At 37.5% G+C, this 15,420-nt stretch overlaps 1 protein-coding gene across 3 annotated transcripts in view; it reads right to left on the bottom strand.

Moving 5' to 3' along the window:
• The window catches only part of LOC127418994 (sterile alpha motif domain-containing protein 11-like), an 82,238-nt gene that overhangs the window by 33,713 nt on the left and 33,105 nt on the right, over positions 1-15,420 (bottom strand). For all 3 annotated transcript variants that reach the window (XM_051659998.1, XM_051659997.1, XM_051659999.1), the window contains exon 4: positions 8,989-9,098. In XM_051659998.1, coding sequence (XP_051515958.1) covers positions 8,989-9,098 — 110 coding nt within the window. The remainder of the gene's footprint in view (positions 1-8,988; positions 9,099-15,420) is intronic.

Raw genomic sequence — 15,420 nt, 5'->3', positions numbered from 1 at the left:
CTCTCTATCTCTGGAGGCAGTCTGCACAAGTCTAATGCAGCACACTAGTGAGTCGCTGGTGTCTAGTGTACGATTACAGCAGCCCCCCCTCCACACATTTCAAATCAATATCCTGCTAATCACACTGAGAGCATGGTGCTGCATGCATGCAGGAAGGAAGAGACCGTTTGTCATTGCACTCTCCTCTCTCACTCTCTCTCTTTTTGCCCTCATGCACCACATGAAGTAAAAAAGTCAAACCCGCAGAGTTATACTCTTCCTTTTGCCTTGCGTTACTTGTTGCTGTCTGAATCTAGAACAAATGGGACCGTGCAATAAATTGATACACAGATTATCATTGTTTTTGTATATTTTAACTTAAATATTATTTTATGTGGTCTATGCATTTCAAAAGTGTTTAATCTGCCGTTCTATGTAAAACACACAAGTATGGCTGTGTTGGCTATCTGTTGGAACATCTTATGCACATTTTAAAGGTGAAGTGTGTCATTTCTGCACCACTGACATAATTATAAAAATAATGACTATTTTCAAACAAGTTCCAAAAATTATAATTCTCTCATAATTTATTTACGCTCATGCCATCTCAAACTCGTTAGACTTTCTTTCTTCTGTGGAATACAAACAAATATATTTTAAAGGGTGTATCAGGTGTTTTTGTCCAAACAATGTAAGTCAATAGGGTACAAAAAACTTTCAAGCTCCAGCATAAAAGTAATCCATACCACTCGTCTGGTTTAATTTATGTCTTCTAAAGCAATACAATCACTTTGGGTGAGAAACCAACATTTAGGTCAATAAGTCAAGTAAATATATTCAATATATTTTTTATTGCTTCAGAAGACATGGATTAAACCACTCCAGTTGAGTATGGATTACCTTTATGCTGCCTGTATGTCCTTTTTAGAGCTTGAAAGGTTTGGATTCCATTTTCTTACATTGTAAGGACAAAAACACACAATGTATCCTTCAAAATATCTTTGCTTGTGTTCCACAGAAGAGAGAAAGTCATATGAGTTTGAGATGGCATGAGGGTGAGAAAATGATAAAGAATTAAAATTTTGGGTGAACTAACCCTTTAAAGCTAAAGTATGTAAATTCTGTCACCAAACCGCAAAAACAATGATTATTTTCAAAGAGGTTTCTAAAACACTCCCCATCTGTCATCAGCTGGTCAAATAGATAACCCTGCTCCAAACTCAACTGCGTTGGACCAATGTTGCTATGTCAGGCTGGTCAGGATGCTTAAATAAATAATGTTTTGATAGTACTACGGAGCCACGGTGTAAAATTTTTCGGGGATATCAACCTACAAATTGCTTTTTATATTTTATATTTATAGCTGTCTCTGCATATTAAGTTGGGACAGGAGATGGTATTTTAACATCGAAAACAATTACACACATCACCTTTGAAAGGAAGCCATATCTACAAATGACCTAACCTTTCATTGTCAGCCATGAATAAAGCTCTACACATCAAAGAGGGGTGTAAAATGGGAAAATTCTTGCATGGCAACAAAACCGAGAGTGGCTGCACCTTCATATATGTCCAACACAAAAGTACAAACTCCTCTTTCGCACCCCTCCTCTCCTCCTGCCTCTCGACACCAAGTGTTCTGTTCATCCCTCTCTCTGATAAGAGTGCTGGAGAGAGAGAGAAAGAAAGAAATGCAAGCCTGTGCTTGAAAGAGATTTTGGAGTGGCAGTGCTCGGTCTGAGATTCTTTGTGGGGAACAAGATTTACTAATGACGCTGTTTGATGTATTTTCCGAGGGGGGATGGGAGAAGGCTGTCTATCCCACTCCAAAGAGAAAGAGGGGCCTCTCTAATGGGCCCCCATCTCCTCTCCTAACCTCCGCCCAAAGACAACAACAATACTCCCTCCGTCTGTCTCCCTCACCTCTTCTTCTCTTGCCGTTGGTCTTTGAGATGAAGAATCTCCCTTGGCGTATTCAATTATTTTCAACTCTCTATCTTCATGAGGAACTGATATGATTATTGCATAAGAATGAAAATATAACGATTGGCTTCTACCGTCTATGCATGAGCCAATGGGAGCTCTGAACGTGATCAGACAGCGAGAGTTGTTAAAACTTTAGATAAGTGAGAAAATGGTTTTTTGGTTTGGCAATTTGTGTGGGTGAAACTCGTATATATACGCACATTAATGCATGCAAAAAAAAAAAAAAAAAAAAAAAAACAGAAGTACATTTCTGCAACAGTTAAAACAGTCTTTCCTATTTTCATCCCATATATTAAAATAACAGATTCTATATTTTTTAAATGCTACTTGGTGAGTCTGTTTTTCACTAACACACATTGTTTTTAGTTTAAAAGTGAGTCTTCAGGCACTTTTCCATCATCAGGCAGAACGGATACTGTTGTTGAATTATTCTGTTCTGCACTACAGGAACTTCCTATCAAAAGTCAATATCTGAAAAGTTCAAGTTAGGATTCTGAAATCACCATTTTTACTAAACAGATAATATAGGATTATAGGAAGTACCTGTAAAATGGCCACAGTATAATATTAGTTAAAAGTAGTCTGATTAGTTAAAAGGGGTCTGTATCAGGGGAGAGAGTGAAATGTGAAGGTAATTGAGCTTTACTGACGGTGCTGTGGCAGTATTACATTAAAGGTTGGTAAACACTACAATAAACCACAGCACCCCCTGGTTTCTGTAGAAGCTCGCTAGGCTGGCACAGACTGATCCACACTTTCTTCCTCTCTCTATGTCTCTCTTTGACCCTAATCTCTTAGTAGTGTCTTTCCCACAGGGCTCAGCCACACTAGTGCTGCTATCTCCAGCCCAGCCGGTTCTCCAAGCTCCATCGTGTCTTATCAGGCAACCTCCTGCCTGCCAACTCTCCTGAAGCCCTGGGCTTAGTCCAGTTCCTCTTCATCTCTACCTCCATCTCCATCGCTTTGAAATCAACTGTTCCGAACTGTCACTCAGAGTGAAGTGCAGCTCAAACTCACACACCACTCTCTCCCCTGAATCAAACCCCTCAAGTGATTAAACAGAACCTTTACAAACTTTTAAATCCTGATGATGTGATTTGACAGTGCATGACTGAGTGATCTGCAGTACGGAATGCTTTCGTAAGCGATAAGGAGAAGTTTTTCAGCGGGGCAGTGTGCCCGTGGCATCGGTGCAGGGAGAGAGGAAACCTGGCTCCGGACCGCACAGTTTCAGCTGTTAGCACTTTGGCATCTAGCTGAAGTAATGAACTCAACAAAAGAAGAGAAAGTTCAGCCGTTACTCTGCATGGAGGAGCTGGGGGTGGAAAGCGACACTGACTCACTCCGCCAGTTTCTTTTCTCCTTATAAACTTCCACATTAACTATTCACCCACTCTTCTTCTGCTTCCATCCATTTATAGTCCTCTATTGTGTGCCTGCATCAACTTTTTTCATATTTCTTCTCATATTATTTGCTTCTTTTTTTTTCTTTTTTTTTTTTGGACAGCTCCTGAAGTACTGTAAAAGGTCTGAATTTAACTTTCTGGTTGTGTTTGGAGTGTAATACTAGCATACTGCTTACTGCACAATATGTTTACTGCCTACTATTTTTTTTTTTAACTAGGTGATTAAGTATAACATATGCAAAGATTAACTTAAACAGCAGTATGCTACATTGTTGTCACATGTCTTCACTATGTTGCAGGTTTAATTTAGCAAGGGCATTCCAGATATCATCTTGGAAATGAAAACCGTTTTTTGCATTTTTGATCAAATTTTGCGTTTTAATGTCTTAAATCTTGGCAGTCCAATCAAAAATTTCATCAAGAAGGTAATTAAAAACTGCAGTTGATATTACATCCAGGTTATTTGTCACATTGTAAATGAAAGTTCAAGTTAAGTGCAGTGCATTGAGAGGTCCATACAGTATTTCTCACAGTAAGCTCTGTAGTATACTGCACATCTGGATATATCTATGCACACAGACAATTCACATACTGTGCACAGAATGCATACTGCATACTAATAGTAAGGTAGTATACTATTCTAATGTAGCCATTCTGTTTCACATATTCAGTAGGCCATATTCGGTGTATACTGGACAATAAGCATTGGTCTAGGTTAGTCTGAACATAGCCTTTGTCTTTTATACAAAATTTGTAAGGGTAATTTTACCAAAAATATGCTATAAACATTTCAAATACCTCTCACCCTGAAACGTGTGATCACAGAAAAAAATAAATTCCAAAAACAGCTTCAAAGAGTGTTTAAAAATCTACAGCAATAGCGAGAATACTGCACGCTTTTTCTCTCTCTCTCAGCACGCTCAAGGGAGAGGCAGGGTTCAGCAGTGCCTGTCTGCCTCAGGGTCAGAGATTTTAAGGTGGAAAGCCTTTAATACCAATTAAATGTTGCCTCTTAAAGCTGTGCTGCTCACTTTTAACACCAAACAGGGAGGCTCGGAGCTGCCTCGTGCCTAAGCCATTTTCCCAGCGCCTGTCGCCAGTACTGCCGCTAATTCTTTTAAACTCCAGCTCTTATCAAACATTGAGAGATGCCGAGCCGGGCAAGAGTGACGACAGAACTTTCATAAAGGGATAGAGGGATAGACGGACAGAGAAATAGCAGAGCAACTAAATGAGTAGAGAATGAATCTCTTGATTTTCTCCTCCTTTGCTCCCTCTGTCTCTCCCCAGATCCTGACAGGTTGGACAGGCCACATTCCTTAATTCCCTTTTCTTATTCCCTTAATCTGTCATCCTTATCAGGCAGGGGAAGTGGCGGGTGGTGCGGCGGAACTCCAACCTCCAATCAATCTCCACATTACAGCTGACAGAATGGTGCTAATAACTTATTGATTCCCCTGTTTGCGGGGCTCGGCCAGAACTGAAAGGCTGACATTGATTGGCTATGGGGGAGGGGGTGTCTGTTGGAAACAGCGCGGCGCTTCCGCCAGCCCAGGGGATTCAGCATCCCCTCCCTTCTACTGTCGCTCTCCCACTGAGGGCCTTAGGGGATCGAGTGAGAGACAGGAAAACGAGAAGAGAAGGAGAGAAAAAGAGGGAGATCGAAATCATGGGAAAAAGAATGCGAAAACAACAAAACAAGGCAGAGAGAGAGAGCACAATTTGAGGGGAAAATAAAGACAGTGGAATAGTTGACAATTGAATGAGTAGAATGCAGACAGATGCAGAAAAAAACTGACAGAGAGAATTTCTAGGTATGAAAAACAGATAGTAAGCAAAAACATCACAGTGTATTAATGGTAAAGCACAGGTTAATTTGTGGAAAAACTAAACAAACAAAGCTTAAAATTGTTTTTTTGTTTTTAGTTTCTTTTCACTATTCTCCACTGGATATTTCAATGCAAGCTAAACTGCTTTAGGACTGGGTGGTATAATGATAAATACTACGCCAGTTGAGATTCTGCTATAACATCTATACCGTCATACTGTATATCCACAACACGATTTCAAGATATCTGACACCAAGAGGAAAACTATAATCTACTCGTCACAGACGGCAACTTACAAATGTAGACAGATTTGTTGATTATAATGGGAACAGTTTAGTTTTAACGCACTGCACCACGCCAAATATATTTTGTGTAAACACAATGTAAATGCGTAGTTTGTTTATGGTTGTCAAGAAACATGGCTTGGTATTAACAGAATTCAAATGATGGTCTACACTAAATAAAAAGGGAAAATAATGCATTTTTTTTATTATTATTTTAATTATTTAATCCATCAGATTGTCAGAAATAGACATTATTACATGGTTATGTAATATGTTTTAGGGTTGGATTTCCAGCAAAAATACATTTATTTTGATACATACCATTAACGTGAACATACATGAATAAAATGACTCATATCATGACATAATATTTTGGTCATATTGCCCACCCCACACTGCTATATAAAAATGTAAACGGTTAATCTTCAGAGGGAAGCTTTCAATTAAAACATACAAATTCAGGGATTCTACTCCCTTTCTCTGGTCCACACACAGACACATGTAGACTCCTGACTACCTTTAGAAGAGCAAGAGAGCGGCAGAGCGGGAAGAAAAAAAACAAAAACACCTTATATGCCTATTAAGAGTCTCTGGTCTGACCACAAAGCCACGTTTAGGAGTCTACACAGGGAGCCAGACGAGCTGCCGGCGCCCTGCCCTCCCCCCATCCCTTGCTGGGGCCAGCAGGCCGGCCGAACAACCGGAAGGACACAGGGAGGGAGGGGGAGCCGCCTCTCCTCCGTCGCTGACTGGCTGTGGCTGACGCCTGGGTCAGCTCTCATGTCTGTCTCTCAGATTTAATTAACAGGTCTCTCCGGCGTAAAGCAACCCCAGCGCGGCGGCCAGCTTCCTCTTCCCCCGCCTGTCTCGCGACTCCACGCTGCAGTCCACCCTCCCTTGATACCATACAACGCTCTGCTCATTCATTTGTTCTGCACTTTTCCAACCCTTTCTTCTCTTTCTCTCTCGCTCAACCACACACCCAAGGAGTCAGGCTTGAAAGGAAGTAAAAGAGTCTGTGTGACAGAACAAAAAAAATAAAAGCTGTTGGGAGTCTTACAGCTGAACATGGAAAAATGAATTAGGTCCATGTTTCAAGCTTATAAAAGGTCAACATTTTACATATTGGTTGTTCCAGCATCCGGTGATTTTCAATTTTGCAATCAGTTAAGTATATCACACAAGCAAGAATCTGGGTGTACTGAATATCTGCATGGCTTCAAAACAACAGCACAGCACTATTTTGATAATGATATTGCTTTTTATACAAATGTTCTATTAACATGAAGTTAATATTGATTAAATTAAATTTTAGACACAATATGGCCAGTTAATTTGTCTATTTTGGCTCGTATATTACAGATCTGTACATCCACGACCAATTTAGTCCATTGCCACTAGAAAGCATTCTTATTCATTAGAACATGTACTTACAAACAAACTAATATTTTGAGTAAGTTACTAACTATAGGAATAACCCATCACTTTATACTATTTTACACCTGCACACCAAGAAACCAAGGCACTTCAAACTGGGCCTGTTTTACCCCTGTTCGACCCCTAACCCGGCTCAGGGATGGGTTAGGGGTCTAATTTCACTGGCAGACAGAATTAGACGCACGGCCAGATTGGATTGGACTTGTTTACAGACATGAGTCTAGCTGCTTACAGCACCTCTTAAGCCTTTTTTAACTGCTCAAACAGACAGATTTTGGTCATCAGCCGCACTGCAGGTGGCTTCCGCTCTTATTCCTTTGTGTCCTCCTCAATTAAAATTATGATTAAATGAGCATCTTCAACTTAGATTAGGACAGATTACTCTATTTTCTTTTTCCTTTTTTTCTAAAGACAGAATTTACTGTAGCTCTCAAGTCCAATCTAAGGATCCAGCCGAAGGAAGGTGATTTGATCCATCTTTTGGGCAATTAGATCAGAGGGATGTAGAGGAGTGGGACACTGCCTTAAGACTTACAGTGGCTGGGCAAATGCCATTGTAATAGGATTGAGAGGCAAAGGTATATTCACATATTGCCATTTTACCAGAAACTAATAAAAAGATTATCTGGAGTATATACAGTATATGCAGTCTTCCACTATAGACTTTGTTCAACTACTGCCTACACTTAGAAAAACTGACTTACTAAATTTACATACAACTATAAACAAAACTACTGCCAAAGATAACTAAAGTAATTAACTTGCAATAATTACAGGCTTAGTGTAAAGTAGACTGCATACAGAATACTTTATATGAAACTACATTTTCCACATTCTCAAAAAAAAAAAAAAAAAAAAAAATCATCTAAAGTATCTTCATTTGATGATTACTTATTATGAAAAAAAAGCCAAAATAATAAAACATTTAAAAATATATATATATTTTAAGTGTTTAAATATTAATAATTTTATAAACATACATTTTAAAACATATTTATTTTGCAGATAACTTACTAGACAAAAAAATACTACAAGTATAAAAATTATACTTATATATATATATATATATATATATACATAAAAAATAAAATAAAATACAAAATATAAATATTGTAAAATGTGAGTCTATAAATATTAATATAAATTATAAAAAAACATATAGAATTTTTAAGGCAATGACAACAGCACACATGAGTGCTTAAGAGTACCAAAAAGATCAATTTACAGTATTCTGTCTGGTAGTCTGTCTGTTTGGTCTGGGATTAATGACAAATAATTTACTGTGAGTAGTTTTAACAGTGGTTTAAGTTGTGCGTTAAGAGAAGAGAAGACAAGAGCATTAAATAATGGAATGAAGATGGCCACAATGGGATGAGTAATAAGCTTACCATCCTCAATCATGCAAATAATACCCAATTAAAATACCAGCACACAGTCAGTTTAATTGTTCTACATCAATCAAAGGATAAAGCCTGCTAAAACAAAGTACAATGGCAATATAACAGCAAAATTTAGACAGAGAGAGAGAGAGAGAGGATAGCAGCAAATTATATTGAGATAATAAAGATAATATAACGCTATAGGTCAGATACTGTTCATTTCACACATTCGATAAGCGTGCATTATAATCGTTAAAGCCTTTTTCAATGCAATTTTACAGTATTTGTCTGTATGTATCCTTTGGTCTTCTTTTGGCCCTTAAAAGTATAATTTACTCAAAAATGAGAAAATGTGTAATCTTTTACTCACCTTCATTATGTTCCAAACCTACATTACTTACTGTTTTTCGTGGAACACAAAAGGAAATGCTAGTCATAATGTTAGCCTCAGTCACAATTCCCTTTAATTGTATAGGAAAAAGCAGCATACACATTCTTCAAAGATGACATGAGGGTGAGTAAATGATGACAGAATTTTCATTTTTGGATGAATTATCCCTTTAACTCACCTTAACCATAAAGGGCCCTAAACAAATGGATAACAACACACCAAAACATGCATTTTTTTTATCATATTTTGAATAAATGTGTACCTATCCTGGGTGTACTGTCTGTGGGTATGTCTTACCTGAGTGAGCGGAGGCGAGGCTAAGGTCGGAGCAGGGCTGGCCCTCGGGCATGCCGTGCTGTCGGGTGTGGTGCAGGTTGGAGATGATCGTTGAGAGGTCACTGTCACGACTGCAAAAAACAAAACAGAAGAGCGAGAGGAGGGAAAGTGAGAGGGGCAGGGTAAGTATTTCTAGGGATTTCTAATCTCAGATTCATCACACAAAGCAACAGTCAACTCACACATTTATTATCATTGTTTATTGGCCAGTATTGATTATTTCATTGTGGACTTGCATTTTGGACTAGTGCATCCAGCACTAATTTAAAAAGATAGCGATTGTTCACAGCAGAGATAAAACCCTTTAAGAAGGGCTTTACATTTAATAGTAAAATTCTACTAAATTTTACTAAATAGTAAAAGCGCATCTCGAGTTACAGTGCACATGTAAGGATAAGAGAACTGTGTGCATTTATGCACTACTTGCAAAACGTTTAAACAAATTTTACTATCGTTACTGGTACTATTGTTACTTTAAATGTGCAATAAACTTAATTTATCAATCTCTTTTACATTTCACATGTGCATTTAAAACTACTGATTTTATTATAATTTAGACAAAGTGGTATAGATTTTTTTATATCTGCAATCGGATATCGGTTATAATAATAGACCACAATTTTAATATCATGCACTAGTTAAACACAAGTTACACAAATATATCTACAGTCAAACAACTTCTCATACTATCAATACAGTTAGACAGAAATGATCATACTTACCAATGGAACAAAAGACAAATGACATAACAAACATAACATGATTCCAACACAAACAACTTCAACAACGCAAAAAGCCAATCAAACACAGCCAACCTGGTGTACTCCACTATTATTCCTGTCAGGTTTCATCCCTTGAAGCCGAAACATTCAATGCCTTAGGCCAGAGGTGCCCAAAGTTGGCCTGTGATGACCTTTGATTTGGTCCACCTTGCCATAGATGACAAGAAACATGGTATTGATGCAGCTTTTCATTTTTAATTAATCTTTTTGTTTTAACATTTTTTTTTTTTTTTTTTTTTTGGCACATAACAAAAAGTATAGCTTATTTGAAAAGTAGAGAGTATAAGTGATTTGTTTTTTTTAAATGTATATGCATACTTCAGTGACCTTTAAATAAGTGCTGTCTGAAAGTTCGCTCCATTGGCCATCCATTGGCCACCCTAAAATCTTCACTATGATTGGCCAGCTCCAAAATCGGAGGTGGGCATTCAATACCGCCAGACAGAACCTAGTTGGTTTAAAATGGAGAGGGAACTAAAGCAGAGTCAAGAAATGACAGGTAATTAGGTGGACTCACGGAACAGTGCGTACAGTCATCCGATATTAAATATGGCTTGAACGCGCACTATACATTGTGCAGCATTTCATTTCCGCGTGCACGTGACCACTGAAGCGCACCTGTGAAGCGGGCTTGATAAAGTCAGGTGAGAGAGCATTTCAATATAAACAACAGTTCCATTCACTCCAAACACCACACAACATTACGACAAGCACTGTAAGTGAACAGACCAGTACTCTCAAAAATCCCTGTTCTGCCCTGCCAGCTAGACAAAAATGGTAATGCAGTAAACTAATTCTTCATATTTCATCTTCTTTTTCTGACTAAACCCCGTTTTGGGGTGTGTATAACATCTGTGTGCATCATACTGTAATTTGTTTGTCAAACGTGAGGATCTCGTTTACTTGCAACTATCTGCCTAAAAACAGATAGCTGCAAGTTTTTTAATAAAAATAAGATACAATGGCATATTTCGGCAGGTTCTTAATCATAATCATATTTTGGAGTCATCTAAATTAATATGCCTCTCAATTTTTTAATTTGCAGAAATGTGCTTTGTAGCTTTTATTTCCCTTCATAATGTAATGCATTCAGCCTTAATCCATCGCCTCTTTAAGAAAAGAAGCAAAATTCTATTTATTTTTTTATTTTTATTTTTTTAACCAAGTTTTGGTTTTGCAGTATTAATATTTAATTTTAAAATAATACAGTTTGATATATGCAACATTTACATTTGGCCCACTGCCCTCAGTCATGTTTGATTTTTGGCCCTTCATAGGAAAAAGTTTGGGAACCTCTGCCTTAGGCTCTTTAACTCGGCTTCTGCATTCATTGTCTTTTGGATTTTCAGTGTATAATAAGCACTGACAGACTCCTGTATCAAGCAGGTTTGAGTTTCATCCAGTCTCATCTTCCACCTTAAGATGTTCTAATCAACATATTCAACTCATAAGCAGTTTATGAGCTTAAACCCAGGTGATTATGTTTTTTATGATCGCACTGCTGAAATCGTTCAGGGTATGAGTGTATTCTCCAGTGATCTGTCATTTCACAAAGGGAACCTGATAAGTGGTGAATAAAAGGGGCCCATTTACCATTCAATATGAGCGTGTGGCTTTAGAAATTAAAATGGATAATAAAACCTGTAGGTGATACTTGCGATATTTATGGACGCATTTTACGCCCTGGTGTCAAAGTGGCTTTATGAATATATGCAACCTTGTATTGTATAACTGCAACCAGAGAACCATTCATGTCAGCTGTTTTGGACAGGTGAAAAACTGAGTTTTTTGGTGATCAAGTCCAATGCAGCTGGCTAACGAACTGATCCCAGAGCAAGAATGCCATCTGCTATTACACAAAGTAAAGGAATACTAGTAACTGTGTTACATTATCAGGTTACAAAAAAAGGAAACTGTAAACTGTTACAGTTATATTAAAACAAGACGTAATCAGATTTCTGGTGCATCATTAAAAAAAATTGCAGGTTACTATTTTGTATATGTATATATATATATATAAAAAAAAAAAAAATGGGTGCATTCCCCTTTTTTATTCAGGGCAGTTTTCCATTCAGCTCCTTTCACCACATTTCCGAGAATATAAATCTATGTGCTGGAAAACTCCAAAATAATTAAAATTATGAAAGAGATTAAAATAATCAATAAAAGAAACAACTCCAGCTTCTTAATAAATTTCCTTTAAAAATAACAATTGATCACACCTAATATGCTAAACGAAATAATATCAAAGAAAATGTTTCACATAAGCACTTTCACTTACACAGCCCAAGCGATAATAGAAAAATATGTTTAAATCACTTCCAATTTTTAAACCACTGCGTGCATGATCATACTGCCGAGCAGAGGTCAAGTTAATCAAGTTACAAAATAAAATGTGCCACTGCTCGTAATATACATCAATATTGATTTTCTCTAGTCTTGTTTTTTTTTCATAAGTGGCCTTTAGGTATTCCAAAAGTAACTAAAAGTAGTCAGATACCATTGCTTTCATATTGTGGTATATAATTTTCACTGGAATACATATATAACCCTACCAGGCCTGGTTACCCACTTGTCTTCCTCTCTCTGCTTGTCCCTTAAAGGCCAACTAAAGGGTTTACAGATTAGGACTGGACAAGGCCGTTCCCCCCACCCCCCTCCCCCTCTCATCCTTTCTTCACTTATCCACCCCTCCATTAACCCTTGTTAGTCCTGCTTTGGCCATGTTGTCTCTATAGAAATGGATAGAAGAAGTGTGTCATGAAGGTATTTTAATGCAATCTGATTAAAGCTCTGATCGCATTATAACGCAAAATGATTTCAAATACCCGATTAGCCTTTAGCAAATATCAGATGCATATCTCTTCGTGGCTGGCAGTCTGTGGGGTGCACTAATGTCAAGGGAGGTCTGAGGAATGTTTTTACGGGCGGTTCCGGACCACAGTGAGCCCGTCTCGCCTTCTGCTGTGTTGCTGTGGTGGGCCCGTGGCATTGCTGTTTGTGGCAGTTGAAGTGCTAGTTTTACAGTGCATAGATTACAGGCCGAGTCTCAGTAATGTCAGCTTGCCACACTTTAAGTTCAGCTACAAACACAGCACATACAGGAATTTATTCACCATGACCGAACCAGGCTGCAAATTCACTTGTCATTCTGAGAATCCAGAAAACTGGCAAGAATTCCATTGATTAGCTGTACAACACAGCTACAATTGCACAATACCACCTTTACAATGTTGGTAACATTTGTGCAATGTTACTGTGAATTAGTCTATTAAAAGCATTTTTATTTAAAAATATTAATATTCATTAAATAACAATTTACTTAACATGCTTTACTAATCTAGAGCATGATCACAGACCAAGACAACTGATCATTACACTACAGCAAAAGCACAATCACTCACCATATTTCCAGGAATACAAATCTATGATCGGAAAACTCACATTTAATTTGAAGCTGGCAAACACACAGATAATTAAAATAATGAATGAGACTAAAATAATCAATATAAGAAACAAACTGTATCCAGCTACACGCTATATTTCCCCTTAATATTAAAAGTTATTGCATCTAATATCCTAAATGTAATTAAATTATAAGGAAATGTTTAACATAAATGCAATCGCTTACAGAGCTCAAGTTCTAATAGAAAATACATATTAATTACATAATTTATCAAATAAATATTATTCCGAATTTAACGTCTAACCGTTCTTGTTCATTTGGCAGCAGCACTAAACAAAATCAAAAACTCTAATGAATCAATACAATTTGCTTAGTCCAAGATCCATTTAACCTTTATTTAAGAAGCAACTATGCCATTCTCTATGGGTCATCCAAGTTCCCCTTTCCATCCCATTAACAGGGCATCAGTCCAAACAACAGCTCCATCTCTGCAGCTCTCGCTCTGGCAGCAAAGGCAGGCTATTATCTGCAGACGGAGGCTCTGCAGTGAGCCCACTAAGGAAGGACATTGTTAGCAGGTTAATTAGCACACTTTTTCTGGGCTGTCCCTGTGAGGGCCGCTAATGAGGCCTTCCATGACTGGCGGCCAAGGTCATAATCTGCATCAGGGCTGGAGCTAAGACCTGGCCGCCTGAGTCAGCGATCCCGCGCAGGAGAGCACAGGGTGGACCTGACAGCTCTGCTTAGGACAAGAGCTGTAGCTTATCACGCAGTGAAGACGATTAGCATAATCTCCACCTAAACTGGTCAATATCTCTTACGCTTCCCGCCAAGCACACAGACACTTTGCCCCAGATATGACCCAGTGAGAGAGGACACACACTCATCTGTGCATATCAGATTTGTTTTTTTGTTTTTTTAATACATGCAATTTTATAAACTGGAGCTAAGTGTTCGCTACCCAGAAAAATAAAGCTTTACAGTAAGGATAACCAAACTTGAATCCCCTCATTTCAATTTAATACAATTTATGTGAATAATATCAGCATACAACTAGGAAGAAAATGAATCATGTTATATCTGGCATGTTAATTTGCAATTTATAAAATTATACTTTAAGATACTTAATATATTGTAGTTCTGAATCAGAATTTTGTTTGGATGAGCCACGTTCAAAACTGTTATACAATTCTAAACACACACCTATGACTTCTCATTTTATGTTAATGCACCAAGTTACAAACAGCCTAGAGTTTGGATAGATAGCAATATTACCTGCCAGAAGAGTTGTTTATTCCACTAATTAAAATTTAAATTAAACTTTAAAAAATGTTATAAATATTTGTAAATAAGTTCAACTGTTTAAACATTGGTGCCTTTTATTATATTGCTGTTGCAGCCTTTTTTATATATATAAAAGAAATAAGCCACTTGAGTCACTTACAGTGATTTTACCTTGGTAAAGGGACACGTGTTGTTCCTCAAAAACACCCTCTACCCGTGATAACATCGCTGAGCCTCCTGATGCTTATTCCTTTATACATTATCACACATACACATGGGTCTTTTTCATTTTTAAAGACACAGTTCTGCAACAAAATGTCACTGATAAAGGTTAAAGGGATAGTCCACCCAAAACAAAATTATAATTCTATCATCGTTGTATCGCTCTTATGTTGTTCCAAACCCGTATGGCTTTCTTTCTTCATTGGAACCCAAAAGGAAATGTTACAGTAGGTAGACTCTTAGCATCAGTCTTCATTCACTTTCATCGTATGGAAAAAAAAAATGCATTGAAAGTGAAGGGTGACTAAGACTACAGTACATTCTGCCTAACATCTCCTTTTGTGTTACACAGAAGAAAGCAAGTCATACAGGTTTGAAACAACATGAGGCTAAATACATTTATTTTGGGTGTACTATCCCATTGAGTACACCAAACAGTTCTAACTCTATTAGTGGATAATGGCAGAAAAGAACAAAATTGTGGGTGGAGCAAAAGTAGAGCAAATATATGAGATGGATCATTCAGAATCTAACAATACTATCAATACATCGCTGTCTATTGAGCTAAACTCGGTGCTATGGTAGAGATGTTTTCCGTGTAAACCCCCATATTTAACAAGTGCCAAAAAATAAATCAGAACCATTCAGAGCAGCTTCAGTGTCAGTGCTTTACAAAATGAAAATCTGTGATATCACAAT

Source organism: Myxocyprinus asiaticus, chromosome 28 (genome assembly GCF_019703515.2).
Source record: "Myxocyprinus asiaticus isolate MX2 ecotype Aquarium Trade chromosome 28, UBuf_Myxa_2, whole genome shotgun sequence".
NCBI lineage: Eukaryota > Metazoa > Chordata > Actinopteri > Cypriniformes > Catostomidae > Myxocyprinus > Myxocyprinus asiaticus.
The sequence above is the reverse complement of the archived record's forward strand: the minus strand, read 5'-3'. Positions and strand labels throughout refer to the sequence as shown.